This window comes from Taudactylus pleione, unplaced genomic scaffold (genome assembly GCF_031769625.1).
Source record: "Taudactylus pleione unplaced genomic scaffold, aTauple2 ptg000154l, whole genome shotgun sequence".
In the NCBI taxonomy this organism is placed as follows: Eukaryota; Metazoa; Chordata; class Amphibia; order Anura; family Myobatrachidae; genus Taudactylus; species Taudactylus pleione.
In genome coordinates this window covers 5,368,932-5,386,344 of record NW_028284556.1, presented here as the reverse complement: position 1 = coordinate 5,386,344, position 17,413 = coordinate 5,368,932, and the positions used below count along the sequence as shown (strand labels likewise).

Sequence of the window (17,413 nt, the reverse complement as noted above, 5' to 3'; positions counted from 1 at the left end):
TGACATGAAAAAGCACATCAGGTTGCTGCTGATTTGCAGCCTTGTCAAACTAGATGATTTAATATAATACACTTTGGGAAAGTTAGAATTATGACACTGAATTATTGACATCACATTTCACAGAGACCAAATAAAATTTTTCCTCTATTAGGAGTCCAGCTGGAGCCAGTCAGACAATTCCCGGATTATTTGGGAGAAGGATTATCATTGCAATAAAACTTTGGTACATACCCTAGAGGTCTTACATGTCCGTGGGCACTCTCCGAGATCAGGTCATTTACCCTGACACAGCGAAGGACCTGAGGATGAAAGGCTTCAGTGACAAGCACCTGGAGGCCATGATGAACATTGTGAATATGAACTACTTGGTGCAGCGAGAGGGAGGTAGGCTTACAAAGGGTGATTTTTAATAAATGGAGATAACAAAAATGCACAAATGATGCTCTTAAAGCTGTTAATGACATTTTCTATGGGGGTCATTTGGAGATTGATGCAAGTCAGTTTGTTTTGCTTACAATGCGCATTTTTTTTTATTGTGCGTATGAGCCAAATATTCTTACAACATACATCATCATAGTTTTTGTGTATGCTGACTTGCACCTGGCACACGAAGAGCCGGAAAGGGGATGGAAGGGCATGTTAACGTAATTGGAGTGGGAAGTGGAAACCACTCTACACCTACCCATACTTGCTCCCAATTTTTCGGGTAACTCCCCGCACCCCCGGAAAAGTAGGCAGATCTCCCGCATCCCGTACACTTGCTAGTGAAGTGGGAAGGATGGGGAAGTTTTCAGAGAAATTTGCGGGTCCGTAGGGAGGAGGCGGGGCTAAATGACGCGAATAGCGTCCTCACTGTCCCGCAAATTGTGGGCTTTTCCTGTAAAGGGTTGGGGCCTAATGACAGCTATAGTCTGCCCCCTCCCCCTTCCCCCGAAGCTAAGCGCAGCAACTCCTCTCTGGCTGCTCCCAGAACGGATTTCAGAGAAGTAGGTAAGTATGCACCTACCCCAAACAGACCAAGCTTGTAAGGGAGCAAGTTCAGCCAAATCCATAGGGGAGGATCAGTGTCCAGTGTCTAATCCCTCAGTTCCTATCCTGAAGGATAAGGTGTTCTCTTAGAGGTGCACGCAGTCTCGGCTTTGGCTGCATATTTGTGGGGTGTTCATAATTATAATAGTATACTTTTTTGATTCCGCTGCCTTTAGCTCCCTTTTTTTTTTTATCTTTGCCCCAAATTGGTCCTTTCTCTGTCAGAGGAACATTGGATAGCTGAAGATGGATTAATTCTGACCATGTGTTCTAGTAATTTTGTCTCTCATTTATCTCTTTAAAGCAAGTCTGTCACCAGGTCCTATAATGTTATTTTCTGTCTCACACATAATTATTATTTTCTCTGGAGAGAGTATAATTATTGATACGCATTCTGTGGTGTTATACACGTATGTAAGAAACCAGCTTCCTACACTAAAGCACCAACTGGCGCAACCGGAAGTATTCAGACTCGCACTTCCGGTTTCTCGGCAACCGCATGGAAGACTCCACAAACAAATCCTCTTGTCTCCCCTTCCTGCCCAAAAATTTAACATCCAGGTAGTGGGAGTGCATATTAAAAACGTAATATATATGGGGCCGATTAACGCCGACCAGACCAGAAGTTACAAGATGACAACTTCGGGTCGCGCCTAGTGACTCATCAGCTCTCTGCTATTTAAGAAGCCTGCCCAGGACTACACACAGACAAGCCTTGAAGAAGAGCAGACCTGCTCAAAACACATTGGCAATCTGTGTGCAGCCTACTACAAATCCAGGATCGTGTTAAAGCTTGTGAGTGACCAGCAAGGGTATGTTCTGGTAACCCCTGCTGTTTTACCTAAGGTGACACTCACCACAAAAGACTGGAAGGCTTTTCTACTTCATTTGAAGCCAACTGTTTTATGTTAACGTTTAAACATTAGTATATTCTTAATATAGGATATGCTGCATACATAATTTTAAACCAGCAAATAAATGTTAATATATTTTATGGCTATATTGTTTTAAGTATTTTGTTAAGCGCCCAGGTCACTATACAATTTGCTAACAGCAACTTATTTTGGGGAAAGGAACCCCTAATAGTGACCACAGGCAGCCGAAATACTCTGATTTGCGCTTTGGAGCTCACCACTCTGCTACTTTTCACTTTACAGTTAAGCAGCATTTTCTTGGTGTTCTATTGCGAATCACATCAAGTTATAATAATAATAAAATGGACTCCTCAGAAGATAACTTTATAGAGGAACCTATTATTGAAAGTATTAGAAGAAGAACATTCTGAATTCCATACTGAAGATCTGGAGGAAGGACAAGTTTATGATGAGATGGATTGCTCTGATAGTGATTTCAAAGAGGAGTCTGATGCCCAAAGTGTGGAATAACAGCAAACTGAATTGCAGGATGCAGACCTCGAGATTCAACAACCTGCTAATAATAGCGGAATTTAAGACGCAATGTGTCGGAGAACATTAAGTATAAATCACCAATACTGTTTTAGACAGCTGACAGATCCAGCAGATGAAGAAGAGTTTTTGATAGTGACCAAAGAGAATGATACCGTTGAAATTGTGATGTTTGGTGGGGCAATTTACAATCATTGGAACCTGTATAAAGGCTAGAGGAAAATGCAAATGGAATAAGCATCAATATGGACACACAGTGAAAGGCAGCAAATTGATAGCACTGGCCTAGGAGAACCCATAAGTAACCTGGGAGAAGACAACAGCAACAGCGACAATGGCAGCCTGGTTACAGAGAGCGAGTACAAGTAGGAGGAAACCAAAGAATCTGCACCCAATGGGGATATAGTAGAAGTGCTACATCAGCGTAAAAAAGACTTAATAGCTGAAGTAAAACAGAAAAAGGCTGAATTGAAACAACTGCAGCAGCAGAAGGATGACATCAATGAGAGACTCCGGAAAGAGGCTTTCGCAATTTGGGTGGTGCCGCATATTTCGGAAGAAAGAGAACATCGATGACAAATGTGTTTCACAGGCGTAACAGGGTCGTTGTACCTGTTGCATAGTTTTACCAACACCCAGCGCTATCACCAACACCCATCTCTGTCTCCAGCTCCCAGCGCGACCTGCAAAAGTAATCTATCACCAGCTCCCAGCGGTGTCACCAACAATCAGCGCTGCTTCCAGAACTAAACTTGCCTCCATCTCCCAGCACTGTCACCAACACCCAGTGCTACCTGATATTTGCAGTCAGCCATTTACATACAAATAAAAACATATAGTAAATCAAATTATAAGAGTGAATTGTTTTCAATAAAAATCTATAATCATATCATACCTAAGCATCTCCATTATATGCTGGCATTGAATGTTGGTATTTCCAACACTGCTGTCAGACCAGCAAAGGTCCCCAAATCTTAAGCCGCATACACACTAGACGATTTTTATGAACGATATGGACAATAAATATACCGTTCAATGATATATATCGTTCAGAGGGCCTGATTCAGAGATGCTCGTAAGCGGCCGCTCGTTCACTCCGAGCGATGTTCGCACATCTGCGCATGCGTATGGGTCGTAATGCGCTTGCGCCAACCAGTCAGTGCGGTCGGAAAACGTGTGTTCGCAAAATTGCGAGTGCCTGCTAATTTGAGTGACAGGATGAGGCGTTTGTGGGTGGTAACAGGGGAAGGTGCTTGAAAACGGGGAGGGGAGATCCGAACGCAGGCATGCCAAACGGTCAAAACGGACGTTTTAAGGGTGTGCATAATTAACAAAGCAGCGTCATCAACCACGTCACTTGGTTGTTTCTTAGCCTGAACTGTTCGCATGATTGCGGTAGGAAAATCCAACCACAAGCACTGCGAGCAGTTCAGACGCCTTTCGATGTACTCGATTAATCTAATAAATAGCGGAGATGACGTATGATGGGAGCGGCCAGGGGGCGTCTTTACAAAATAGCGAGCGCATGTTTCGTTCGCTCGCTCAGACATAGAGGCGTCAACAGACCGCAAAGAGGGAGCGCTCAATTTAAATAGCCGGCCCCTTTTTCTGAATGAGCGAGCGCAAATAGCGTCCGGCTCTGAATCAGGCCCAGAGTGTATGCAGTGAACGACCAACGATGCAACAATATCTTTTGTCGCCCGTACATGCAGGCCAATCTGAAGATATCCTCAAGAATTGCCTGTTCAGAGATGTGGCAGGATGGACATCACTGAATGATATCTTTAAAGATATCTTTCAGTGTGTACACCCAATATCGTTGTCCTGCACTACAGAAAGTTCACGGAAAATCTTTCACCAATATCGTTCATACAGCACATCGTCTAGTGTGTATGAGTTTTTATACGTAATATGCAAATTAATAGATTTGCTGATTGCAAGAAGGAGGCACTTATGCCATTTAAAATTGAGTTTTAACTTTCGCAGTCACATACAGTAGCACTCTTGCTTCTTGCATAGTATATTTATTAATAGACAAAATGTATACTATATAACATTACCATCAATACAGCTGGGATATACAATACTGGTTTTGGTTTAATATCTATCTTAAGCTGGATGTATATTTTACATTTATCACTACACTAGCTGAAGTACCCGGCATTGACTGGAATTAAAACTTTGAGTTAAGTTTTATTATGTGATGTTGTCCAAATCCATCCAGTGAAAGGCCCAGAAGAAGCTACCTGGGTCAAAGTTCTTCCCATCTCACTCCGCCGTGAGGTCCGACTGGGACCCCAACCACTCCATTAGGCATCCCAGACCAATGATCACCCATCTGTTGCCATCATCCAAAAGGCAGACTACATTGGTGAAACCCTTAGAAAATTACAGGATCCTCAATTTTACTGTATTCTGGCTAGAAATCCAACCATGGATTTTCAAAAGGAGTTGGGGGTTATTTTAGATTTGGCCTCCACATATGGGGTAATCACTAGGGATGAACTTTATTTTTTATCTTCACATCAGCTTATAACACCAGTTTTTCATTATTTGCCCAAGATTCACAAAACACTTGTCACACCACCGAGCAGACCTGTGACAGGATCTGTGACAGACCTATTATTTAGGGTATTGGTTCACTGACATCTAATTTATCGTTTTATGTTGATCACTTTTTACAAGGTCACATTGTCCGTCAGAGATCACATATACAAGATACTAGTCATCTATTAGAAAAATTAGGGGAAGTTACCTGGTGTCCAGGGTATGTTTTTTTAACCCTGGACGTCCAGGCCCTCTACACCAATATTCCCCACGAAATGGGGATATTGGCAATTCAAAAGATATTGTTGCTTGATGAAAATCTCTCTGACGGACAACGCGACTTTTTGGTGGAGGGTATTTGGTTTATATTGACACATAATAATTTTTTGTTTGATTCCACTTATTATTTTCAGACACATAGCATGGCCATGGGCACCAAGTTCGCCCAGAGCTACGCCAATCTCTACATGGAGTCCTTTAAAGAGCACATTTGGAGTGGGTGTGCCAGGTGTACTATGGCTGTTATACAGATGACCTGTTTTTTATTTGGGATGGGGATCACAAGTCTGCGGACAAGTTCATCAATTATTTAAATCAGAATGATATGAATTTGCATTTCACCTCGCACTTTAGTCACATATCTATTGACTTTTTGGATGTCACCCTATGTGTGGAGGACAACAAAATTATATCAACCTTGTTCACCAAACCAGTAGATTGTTGCGCCTACTTACACTATAATAGTGGACATCACCACCCCTGGATAAATAATATACCCAAGAGTCAGATGGGGGCGAATTAGACGCAACTGCACAAAGAGCCATGATTTTTAAACCCATGCTACAAAGCTGCGAAAAAAAATTCTAGAAAGAGGATACCCCGAGAGATTAATTGATGAAACACAGGATCATGCAGATAAGGCTTATAAATTACATGGAAAGACTAATACTGATAGGCGTGAAAGTTGTATTAATATGACTAATTCTGATACTATTGAGGTTGCTAGAGAAAGTAAAGACAAAGATATGAGACAAGATATACAGATACAAGATAAAGGGATTTATTCCCATAACTTTGTTTCCCAATTTAATAATGATTCTAATAAGATTAGGTCTATAGTAAATAGAAATTATAAAACCTTACAACATGACCCAATACTAGCTAAAATAATAGAAGAGAAAACTAGAATGGTCTTCAAAAAGAAGAGGAACCTCAAGAGTATTTTAGCTCCCGGTATGTTTACGAATCGCCCAAAAAATTACAAGTTAGATACTTGGCTTTCTAATAAACTTTGTGGCAATTTTCGGTGTAATCACTCTATGTGCTTAACATGTGATTATATGATAAACAAGGCTAATAAGATTTATGCAAATAACGGGAGCATCTTTAATATTAAAAATTCATGAATTGTGAAACCCGGTTTGTGATATATGCTTTACGCTGTAGCTGTTCCAATTTACATATAGGACGTACCACTAGGATCCTTAAAGAAAGATTTATGGAGCATCGTACGAATATACTGAAAGTTCTTGAGACACATAGTGTCTCCAGACACTTTAGAGACGAACATAATTGTGACCACAAGGGTCTTCAAGTCATGGGTGTTGAAACGATTGCTATAACCTGAAAGGGGGTGATAGGTTTTGTCATTTGTGCAAGGCAGAGTCGAAATGGATATTTAGACTTCAGACCATACAGCCAGATGGTCTGAGTGAAGCCTTAGAATTTGTAATTGATGGGTGCAGACGTGGGACATGTCTCCCCGTCCATACATACGGTCAGGTCGATGAAGGGGAGACCTGTCTCATGCTCGCACCCTTTCTTTAAGAAACTGGTTTTTGCATTCACTCTGAATATCTATGTATAAATATTAGGGCCAACTTTCTAGAACAGGTAGATATGTGCTGTAGTAGATATGACATGTCAAGACACCCCCATTGACACCCCTTTCTTTCCCCCTCCCCATTCCCTTCTTTTCTTTCCCCTATTTTCCCCTCCCCGTAATTTTCCCTGGTTTGCTTTGTCAAGTGTGGTTAATTTGTCCTAATATATTAAATAATTAAATTATCTCCTTGCTATTAGTGCCATAGTATTGATTAGTAATTCTTATTAATTTTTATTATTATTTTTATTTATTCTATTATTTTTTTAATATATTTTTTATTAATTTATTTACTGCATTTAAATATATTATGATTACCAGTTATTCAGATAATTATATCTTTACTGCGTGTATATACAATTTTGAGATATCATAACGATAATTTTGGCTGAGTGTTATATTGGGGTATTATATACCAGTATTTAACTGGTTAATACTTGCAAGCTGTTTCGAAATCCGTCATTAAATTAGATACAAATGAAGTTAAGAGAGAAAAAGCTTTTTTATTATGTATGACCTCGGTATAAACTATTCTTATAGTTGGACTCAATATATATATTTTTTTCTATGTTTTAAATGAATATATGTATGATGTGTAGAGGAAAATTAACTACTACAAACATCTCCAATATAGCAAGCTTGAAACTCGAATCCAAGAGAGTGATCCAGGTGGATACTAATCCCCAATTTGTAAGCACCAATTAAACGAGAGACTGTGGTATTTAGCCCGGCAGGGTGAAGGAACATCCAACTTGAAAAAGGTCACAGAAGTGACTGAAACGCATAGTTGTTCCTGTTGCTTTGATATTTTTCCTGTGCCGCTATCCTTGAATACATACCTGAACGGTACACAGCGCTCATCGGCCTAGAACCAGCATACCTGACGAAGTGACGGCGGCCAGCGTTCCAGCTCAAAGGCTGGATTGATTGCGGTGCCGTGGGTACAGCTTCTCCCGCTTGTCAGCAACAATCAGCGGATGGTGAGTCAGTCTGGATCTGATGCTAGGTTACCCTGACCTGTTTTAGGGGGATGCCCCTGCTTGCCGTCAGAGTTTTGGGACACTATATTTATCTGGATACAAATGTATGCCATAGCTAATTACCTAGAGGTAATACACTGACTTCTCTATTTCCTTATGTGCTTATGAGGAAAGCCTGGAAATCAACAACCTAACTGAATTATTACTAAGTGGTGTTTTTGGGATTAACCACTTAGGTAAAAGGAACACTTTACTTGTTCAAGCTGATAAACCCTTATATACAGGTTCTATATCGTTCATGTATATATTGCTGCTAATTTCTATTTTAAAATGGTTATGTTTATATGCTATGTATTGATCCTATTCCAACTGGAATATACATATAGAGGTAGTGATAAAATATGCCTTTACTTTAGACACTACATATAAGACTTAAAAAGAGAGTTACACACATTTATATGGGACTACTGTACCTTGACCCCCCTAAATGGACAGATAAGCATTTATGTATTTTCTTGTACGTGTTTTTTTACCATGGTTTGTCACTGTTTCATTACAACCTGATTTTCTAAAAAATTAATTCTGACCCTGGAAAGTGTTTCTATACAAACAAAACCTTTTCTTTTCTTTTTTTTCGGGGGGGGGGGGGGGGAGTAATGATCCCTAAAAGGGTCTAAACTGATTACTGGGTTATATGAAGCAATATATAGTGCGGTATGCTACACACTATGTTGTATTCCCTTTTTTCATTTTCATATCCCTCCTCAATGGTCATATGACCGAAGAACACCGTCTCAAATAAGTAGTGGATCTATCACCAGTTTTTTTTCGTTCTCCATTTTTGTGTTGAATTTATTTTTCTTGACACTGGTAGGCGCTTCTTTTTTCACTTGTTTATTATTATTTTGAGTGCCACACTCTATCACTATATTGGAGCTGCCACTCAATTATTTCTTTGAGGTGTGTCACATATATTTTATTCAGATTTTATTTTTTCATCACATTTATATTAGAGTGCTACATTATAATCAGTGCGCCTCTATCTTCCCTACACAAAATATATATATATATATATATGTGTATTGTGATGTTTATGCTGTTTTTATTGCGATAACATATGGTATGAACAAATGTAAATGATTGAATTTGCACTCCAGAGCAGAATTTTTTTTCTCTAGATGTTTTCATCCAAATCTACCCAGTAGAAGGCCCAGAACAGGCTCCCCGGGTTAAAGTTTGGGCCAGTATACACCAATGGGAGGTCCGACCGGGACCTCAACCTCCTAGTACGTCTTCTGGGATCCAGTGTTACTATTCTGTGAAGTTTTCATCCAAATGATGTGATGTCATCTAAATCCATCCAGTGGAAGACCCTGAACAGGCTCCCTGGGTCAAAGATCTGCCCGGCGGACTCCGCTGTGAGGTCCGACCACGACCCCAACCACTCCATTAGATATCCCAGACCAATTGCCACCCCTCTGTACAGTTCTCATCCATATCCATCCAGAAGAAGGCCCAGAACAGGCTCCCCGGGTCAAAGTTCTGTCCAGCGTACACCAACGGGAGGTCCAACTGGAACCTCAACTCCCTAGTATGTCTTCTGGAATCCAATGTTACCACTTGCTGAAGTTTTCATCCAAATTATGTGATGTCGTCCAAATCCATCCAGTGGAAGGCCCAGAACGGGCTCCCTGGATCAAAGATCTGCTTGGCGCACACCAACGGGAGGTCCGACAGGGACGCTAACACCCCTAAATCCTGGCCAGGATCCAACTGGACCAACTTGCATTGGCTTCATCCCAATCGATGCATGTGTGTCTGAATGTATAATCGGACAAACAATCAGTCTAAATAAAAATCTCAGCACCTGTTTTAACTGCTAGCTGATACAGCTCTATATACAGCTGCTGCAGAATAATAAGAGGTGTTGCCCACCTCACAGAAAACAATAACCAAAGATTGTATAAATTCTGCGCTGGAGTAAAGAGATCAATTCAAATATTTATTAATCATATAAAAATATTAGAATATAGGCCCTCATTCAGAGCCGTACGCTCTGAGCAGAGCGCACGCTCTGAATGAGGGCCGGCCTCCATGAAAATGGAGCGTCCTCCTGGACGCTCGTATAGCTGTGGGTCACCACCCACAGGCTATACGAGCGTGCATTTTGATGGCCGCGATGGTCGTGACCATCGCGACCATCGAAACTGCGAGCCGGAGCCTGCGGTTGAGGTTTTCAACCGCAAGCTCCGGAGTGATTTTGGCTCTATCAGAGCCAAAATCACTCCCACTGACATCACTAGTGATGTCAGTGGGCCGGCTTCTGACGGGAGGCGTTCCCGTGGGAACGCCCCCGTCAGGGTGGCACGCCCCCGGCACGCCTACCAAAGGGGGCGTGCTGTCAATCAACATCGACAGCACGCCCCCTTTGATCAGACACAACGAGCGAAGGACTTTCCTTTGCTCGTCGCGTCTGGCGCATGCGCACGACGGAGCTCCCTCCGTCGTGCGCATGCTCAGTCCAGAACATTACATAACATTAAATATTAGAGGTTTTATTAGCTAATACTTACATTGTCAAATGTAAAGTACAGGTTGAGTCTCCCATTTCCAAATATTCCGAAATACGGAATATTCCGAATTACGGAATCATTTTGGCATGACTGAGATAATAAAACGTTTGATTTTTGATGGTTCAATTTACATAAACTTTGTCTAAGGCACAAATTATTAAAAATATGGTATAAAATTACCTTCAGGCTGTGTGTATAGGGTGTAAATGAAACATAAATTTATTTCATGTATGTACACAAACTTTGCTTGAGCGACAAAATTATTGAAAATATTGTATAAAATTACCTGCAGGCTGTGTGTATAAGGTGTATATAACACATAAATGCATTCTGTGTGTATATTGGGGTCCCATTCCCAAGATATTTCATTATGATATGCAATTATTCCAAAATACAGAATATTCCGTTATCCAAAATACCCCTGGTCCCAAGCATTTTGGATATGGGAGACTCAACCTGTATATGATATTTAAGGTATAGAGACTAGAAGACAAGTCATGTTTGGTACCATGCTAAATAACTGTTTATTTGCAGATTTCCGGTTCTATCGGCAAGGAGATCGCATCATGCGTCTGCAAATTATGAATCATAGGAAATTAGTGGTTAGAATGTATATCTGTATGTAGTATCTTTTGACTAGTTTAGGCCTGTTCTTCGGCGGGAAAACCACACAAAGCAACATCTGAGGAACTGGGACATCCCCCTAGTGACGCTGTATGAACTGTCCAATTACCTGCATTGTACCAGAATGTCCAGGAACAAGACCCAATGGAAATCTGTTAACTAGTCTCTTTGTTCTGTAAGGTATATAGCCTGGGTGCTGGTTATAGTATACAGCCATTCTTCTTGGATGACCACAGGCTGGAGAGATGACTGTATACTGGGACCAGTGCACACGCTTATGTATCGGCTTGTACCTTTTGTATTTACTTGCTTTTTGCGCTAATTGTATAGATCACAGTGTGTTATACTTTTTATTGAATAATATAACTTTTTGTGCTTTGGAACCACAATTGGATTGAAAAGCAATTATTTCTTATGCGACTTGTAGTGCTGAACAGCGACATTTTGGGTATATAGATTTAGGGGTATCAATAACTGTTTAGCCTATTAATTACCTCCGGTATGGGCTGAAAGGATCGTCCAGAGCATGAGCGCCGGGAATCACAGATATTCTCTCAAGGGTCTCTATCGGTGGAAAGGAGCGTCCACCCCATAGGTCTCGTCACCTGTCTCTGTGCTTATAATTAGGGCGTCTATTTTCAGACGGCCACCTCCAGATCCCGACTTGTCACCAGAGGCGCTGAGTCACTATAGGAGCCTGTATCGCTGGGTCTGGATCGGTCAAAGCCACATAAACCGGAGGGAAGATACAGGAGTGCTTGTGGCTGGGAGCAACAATGCGTTTCGGTCACTCCTGTGACCTTTACAAGTTAAAAAAACAGACCAATTAATTTTATATATAAGATTTGTTAGAACATGTATTCATTTTATATTGCCAAATGGCCAGCAATGTAATTATTTTGCTTCTAGGTATACACAGTACAAGCTCTCAAGCACAGCCGTAACTAGACTTTTTGGTTTCCTGGGCCAGAAAGAGCATTTGCGCCCCCTATCTCTCAAATAGGAACATAAGATGCGTGACCAAAACAGTGACCTCCTTCTCTTGGTCACCCCTTTAGTTTGCCCATAAGACTGTCTACTCTCATATTTTATTAGCCCGTTTAGTTATTTGTCTCTGCCATGCTCTTTTCTTCTCTGCCACCTTCTCTCATTGTTTAGGATGGTCTTATCTACTCTTTTCTACTCTTGATGTACTCCATTTTTATATATGTCCCCTTTATTTCACTGTGTGCCCTTGTCGGTTTTCATTCTTTGCAGCTATAACCGCTGTCTTGCCCTTGCCTAATTTCTTATTAAGCAACCGGTGGTGGTGGTTGTTATCCATGTGTTCATTTTCTTTGTTCCCCAATCTCTTTTCTGCTGTCTGTTTCAGCCTGCATGTGTCTGATCCTGGCTACCTTGAACACATGCAGAAAGTAATGAGTAATGCAGACTCAACAATACTGTTATAACAAGCAGAGGGAGCTCTTAAGCTTAATCCTAACCCTCTATATACTTCTGACTGCATACCCACAAGGAAAAATCACTGAATATCCTTTAATGTTTGACTCTGCACAGTATTCTATTACAGAGAGCTGTCTAGGTGAATATGGGAAGCAGTCGGGAAGCCGACGGACGGAATCCGGACCGTCGGCTTCCCGACTGTCTAATCCCGGCAAGGGGTTAAATCATAGGCGTCGAAATCCCAACACCTGTCATTTTACCTACGCCAGGAGCCCGACACCCGGCTTACCGATCGAAGATAAGCTTGGCACCGGGTGCGGGGGGAGAGGGTTAGGTTTAGGGGTCGGCACTCCCCCGGGAGTTTAGGGTTAGGCTAGGGGAAGGGAGGTTAGGGTTAGGCAGTTGGGGGGGAGGCTAGGGTTAGGCACCCCTAAGGGAGGGTTAGAGGGTATACTAGGGTAGGAAATACTTACCTTGGGATGATCGGGATTTTCACTGCTGCCGGGATGCCGCTGTCGGGATTTGAACCTCAATCATGCTGAATCCGAGGATATGCCATCAAAGAAACAACAGTGGTTGTGACAGCTTCCCTGCCCCCTTCACTATCCCAATCAGTACCCTGGGCCATGGCAAAATCTTAGAAACAGACATGGGTGAACTGCACCCAACAAGAGTCACCTCTTACCAGTGCTCCTCCTAATTATATCAGATACCTTACAATGCAGTAAACAATATGTAAATATTCTGGGACTGAGAGAAGCAGAGCAGAGGATGGAGGCTCTTATTAGATATAGTTCTCCCATGTCTGAAGTGCAACCTGCCTATTGGTAGCTGTGGCACTAAGATTAAAATAAATCAAAACTCATAACCATTTTTATTGCTATTTTTTTCACAAAGCAGGTATTCTGGGGTATATATTCACTGCAGTTACATATAAGCACAGACATCCACTACTTACATCACCAGCTGGTGTTCGCTCATGGCAGTACTGAGGACATTTTAGTACTGCCCTCCTTGCCTCATTTACTAAATAAGCCAAGTGTGCATACAAGGAATGCTTCACCCACAAATAACAATTACTTCCTCAAATGTTTTCTTGTACATCTATTAATGTAGTCTTATATTAACTTGTATTTTAGGTTTAGTTGCTATTTAAATAAATATATATAAATAAACTCACGCGATTGAAGAGCATGTATTGCGTAGAATTCTCCTGTAGCATAATCTGGCTGTTCAAGCTAGAAACATAAAAATAAAATATATAAAAACAGATGCTGTTCTCCCAGTGTTTGCCCAAACTTTTATATAATTTAAATGCAACTTTCATAAGGCATGTCTACTGGAACATGTAGTCTGTGGCTAACGATGATTTACAAAACTAGAATTTGCATTTTAACCATACCATATTATGAATAGAGAGGACCAAGTGAGAAAATTGCTGAATTACAGTACCTGTTGCTGCTTTGAAAATTATTTTTCTACTTTTTCTCTAGAGGATTGCTCACATAGTCTATTTAATACAAAGTTTGGTATTTATGGATAAAAACTGACATTTGTACATTAGAAACAAAAACTAAATTAAGTTACTGGCGTAATTAAGCAAAAGATATCCCAACATGCTAGGTGACTTGTAACAATACTAAGTACTGGTTACCTTATAATGGCTAGCTGGGCTAAAACAGGAGATCCAGCGCCCCAGCACCTAGTTCTTTCACAATGTAGTGTAGCACTATGCCTGTCCTGGCATACTTAGCTGTACCCCAAATATAAAACAAGCTCTTGTGGTACTGCAAGTGCCAGCAAGCATGGAGAGCTCATTAGTTTTTTTTGTATGCTTCAGCTTGTAAAATTACAAGCGCCAACATGCACATGGGCACATGCACCATCCCGGTCTATGAACACTATTTGAAAAAAAAAAAATAGGTGCATTTGCACACAAATAAGCACATGATAACACAATATATAATTTGTTTTAAGATTAACTTTTTAACTCACCAGCTTAAAGATGATTCTGGCTAGAAGCCTTACAGAGTCAGTAGGAACGTTGGGTAAAAGACTCTTTAAACACAAACATTCTCTTTTATGGTCTTTCCAAGCATTTTTCTAAGGGTCAAAACACACACAAAAAAAGTCATTGTAGTTTTGTCTCAAGTGTAAGTTATAACTGTAGCAGTTCAGTCACTCCTTTAAAATATTGCCTAATACATGTTAGGATCTGTAAATTTTGCCTTGACGCTCATTTCACTATGTAACAAATGTTTTGTCCTTGGGTAGTAAGTGCTGTTTCTTAATTGCTTTTTCTCAAAAAGTATAAAAACTGCTATTGAGACCAGGACATTTTACACTTTGGAATTTACCTATTTCAGATGAGAAAAGGGCGAATTTGCATTTTCTTTTACACAATGTGAGACAAAATCAACGTATGTATGAAAATGAACATATAAAGTTGTACAAACATGACCACAAAAGAATTCGAGATAAGTAGCTTTTTGAGATTTATGATTATACAGTACATCACTTTCACAAATCAGCCCCCAGATGTAGTCTCCCATCATGTTCTCGTTATACTATCCTTGGTAGCGGCGTTCAAACTCCAGTATAACCTGGTGGAAGCGCTCGCCTTGCTTCTCCGAATACGCGCCCATCTTCTCCTTTAATTTATCAAGATGAGCATCAAGAAAATAGACTTTGAGGAATATCCTGCACCCCATTAAGCCAAAGTTCTTCACCAAAGTCTCAACCAACTCCATGTAGTTTTCAGCCTTGTGATGCCCAGGAAGCCTCGAACAAATGCGATAAAGCTGGTCCAAGCAGCTTTCTCCTTCTGAGCGAGCATCTTTGGGAATTCCTTGCACTTCCATATATTCTTAATCTGTGGTCCCACTAAAAGATCTGCTTTGACCTTTGCCTCAAACAGTTTAGTAAGAAGTCTTGAAGGTACTTGAAGGTTGCAGAATCCTTATCTAGAGCTCTAACAAATCATTCATAAGGCCCAACTTGATGTGTACTGAAGGCATAAGTACCTTCCTGGAGTCCACCAGTGGCTAACTAACAGTGACACAGGAGTCTGGGGGGCGGGCAGATACAGCAGGGATGCGGCTGAATGCTCTGTCCTGGCGGTGGCTGCGATACACACCCAGCTGATCCCCGGTGAGCTTACCGTTCCCACAGACACCCGGCAATATGAAGCAGCATTTGGAGGTACAGTCAGTGTTATTGGGCTCCCCTCTGGCAGAGTTGGACTGCTCTGCAGCCCCCGCATTGCAACCACTCTGCAGTATCAGAAATGTCATGGAAAATAAGAACATTTCAAAATATCTCTGTCCAGGTCGCTATAGCATAGTTTGTGGGAAATAACTGGCATTTTCTATACTCTTGGGGCACAGGCAATTAAGAAATAACATCAAACAAAAGAACAAACAAAAAAATTAGATGTTACATAGTGTTTTCAGCCCCAAGATCTCGTAAACCACAGACTATGGGCCTGATTCAGACCCGGTCGCAAGCGCTGAACGCTCGCAAACGGGTCGATGGTGGCCCAGAGTGCATGCGCACGACGGAGCCGGCTCCGTCGTGCGCATGCACGAGACCCGGATAGCGACGGGCAATCCGTCGCTCCAGGTCTCATACCAAAGAGTGCATGCTGTCGATGTTGAGTGACAGCACACCCCCTTTGGTTGGCGGGCCGGGGGGTTGGCTGCCCAGACAGAGGCGTCCCCATGAGACATCTCACACAAGTTTTGTCAGTGGGAGAGCTTTCTGCTCTGTTTGAGCCGAAAGCTCTCTGGGGCTTGCGGCAACGAGACCCTACCACAAGGGTCTCGTCGCAAGCCCGATGGTCGCGATGGTCTTGACCCCCCCATCGATGTCTGACGCGTCCCCACCGTCAGACATCGACATCGTAGATCTTATGGAAAAACCATAATATCTGCAATCCGTCATGCTGTTAAATAGGTAACCGAAGCATCTTGTAAGATGCATCGTTTACCATTCACAGCAGCATGCGATGCTTCGGGCTGAATTTTAAAACATACCGAGGTATTGTACGTTTTCAAATCGCCCCTTGTATGGCCCGCATAACAGTTGAAATTGGCAAACAAACCCTGAATGCATTTTCTCAGGGAGTTCAAATTTGTATCATTTAACATTAGAAATTATATTTAAAAAAAAAATTATTTCTTCACACTCCGAAAATCACATTTTAATCGGTGTTGAAGAAATCTGTGTATCATTTTCAATACTATGGTTTCAACATTTTCAAGTATCACTCTCTTTCTCACTTTTCTCTAGCTGATCACACGAGATTATTTTGCTAATTGGCCCAAGTGGCAGAATAACATATTGCAAATGTATAACACACATCAGTAGTAAAATCTGCTGAGATAGGCACTCAGTTACTGGTTCACTTCTGGGACTCACTAGGTCTTGTTAATGCAGGAGAATGATGTTAAAAAAACAGGCCAATAGCAACCATCCTGATTACAACATGATTCTCATTTGTCGACCATACACCCTGCAATAGCTGGCTGGTATTGCTAATGATAAATTATTATTGCAAATGGTTGATTCAATATTGATGGCTCATGTTATTCTTCTAGCTTGTGCATCAATTGCTCACCACAACCTCTTATGCTGGCTACACACTTTAGCGGCCCACCAACCATCCCCTCATACAGAACAGTTTTTAGTAAGCATGCACACTTGCCAATTGGCTGCTCGATATCTCAGGGTAGACATCACAACTGGGTGTGCATTTAAATTTGTCCGCCCAGTTGTGATTTCAATGTCAGCAGGTCAGTTGGGGGGGTCGCCCATATACACCAGCAGATGCGTACAATATATCTACAAAATATATATTGCATATGCTGTACTGCAAAGCCCAAAAAATATATCTATGAACGACCTCGTTCGGTGATATATTGTGGGCAC

At 41.4% G+C, this 17,413-nt stretch overlaps 1 protein-coding gene across 1 annotated transcript in view; it reads right to left on the bottom strand.

Moving 5' to 3' along the window:
• SMYD3 (SET and MYND domain containing 3) overlaps positions 1-17,413 on the bottom strand; it is a 1,005,705-nt gene that overhangs the window by 835,477 nt on the left and 152,815 nt on the right. The window contains exons 3-4 of the mRNA XM_088474473.1: positions 14,480-14,587; positions 13,665-13,722 (exon numbers count right to left, since the gene is read on the bottom strand). Of these exons, the coding sequence (XP_088330599.1) occupies positions 13,665-13,722; positions 14,480-14,587 (166 nt within the window). The remainder of the gene's footprint in view (positions 1-13,664; positions 13,723-14,479; positions 14,588-17,413) is intronic.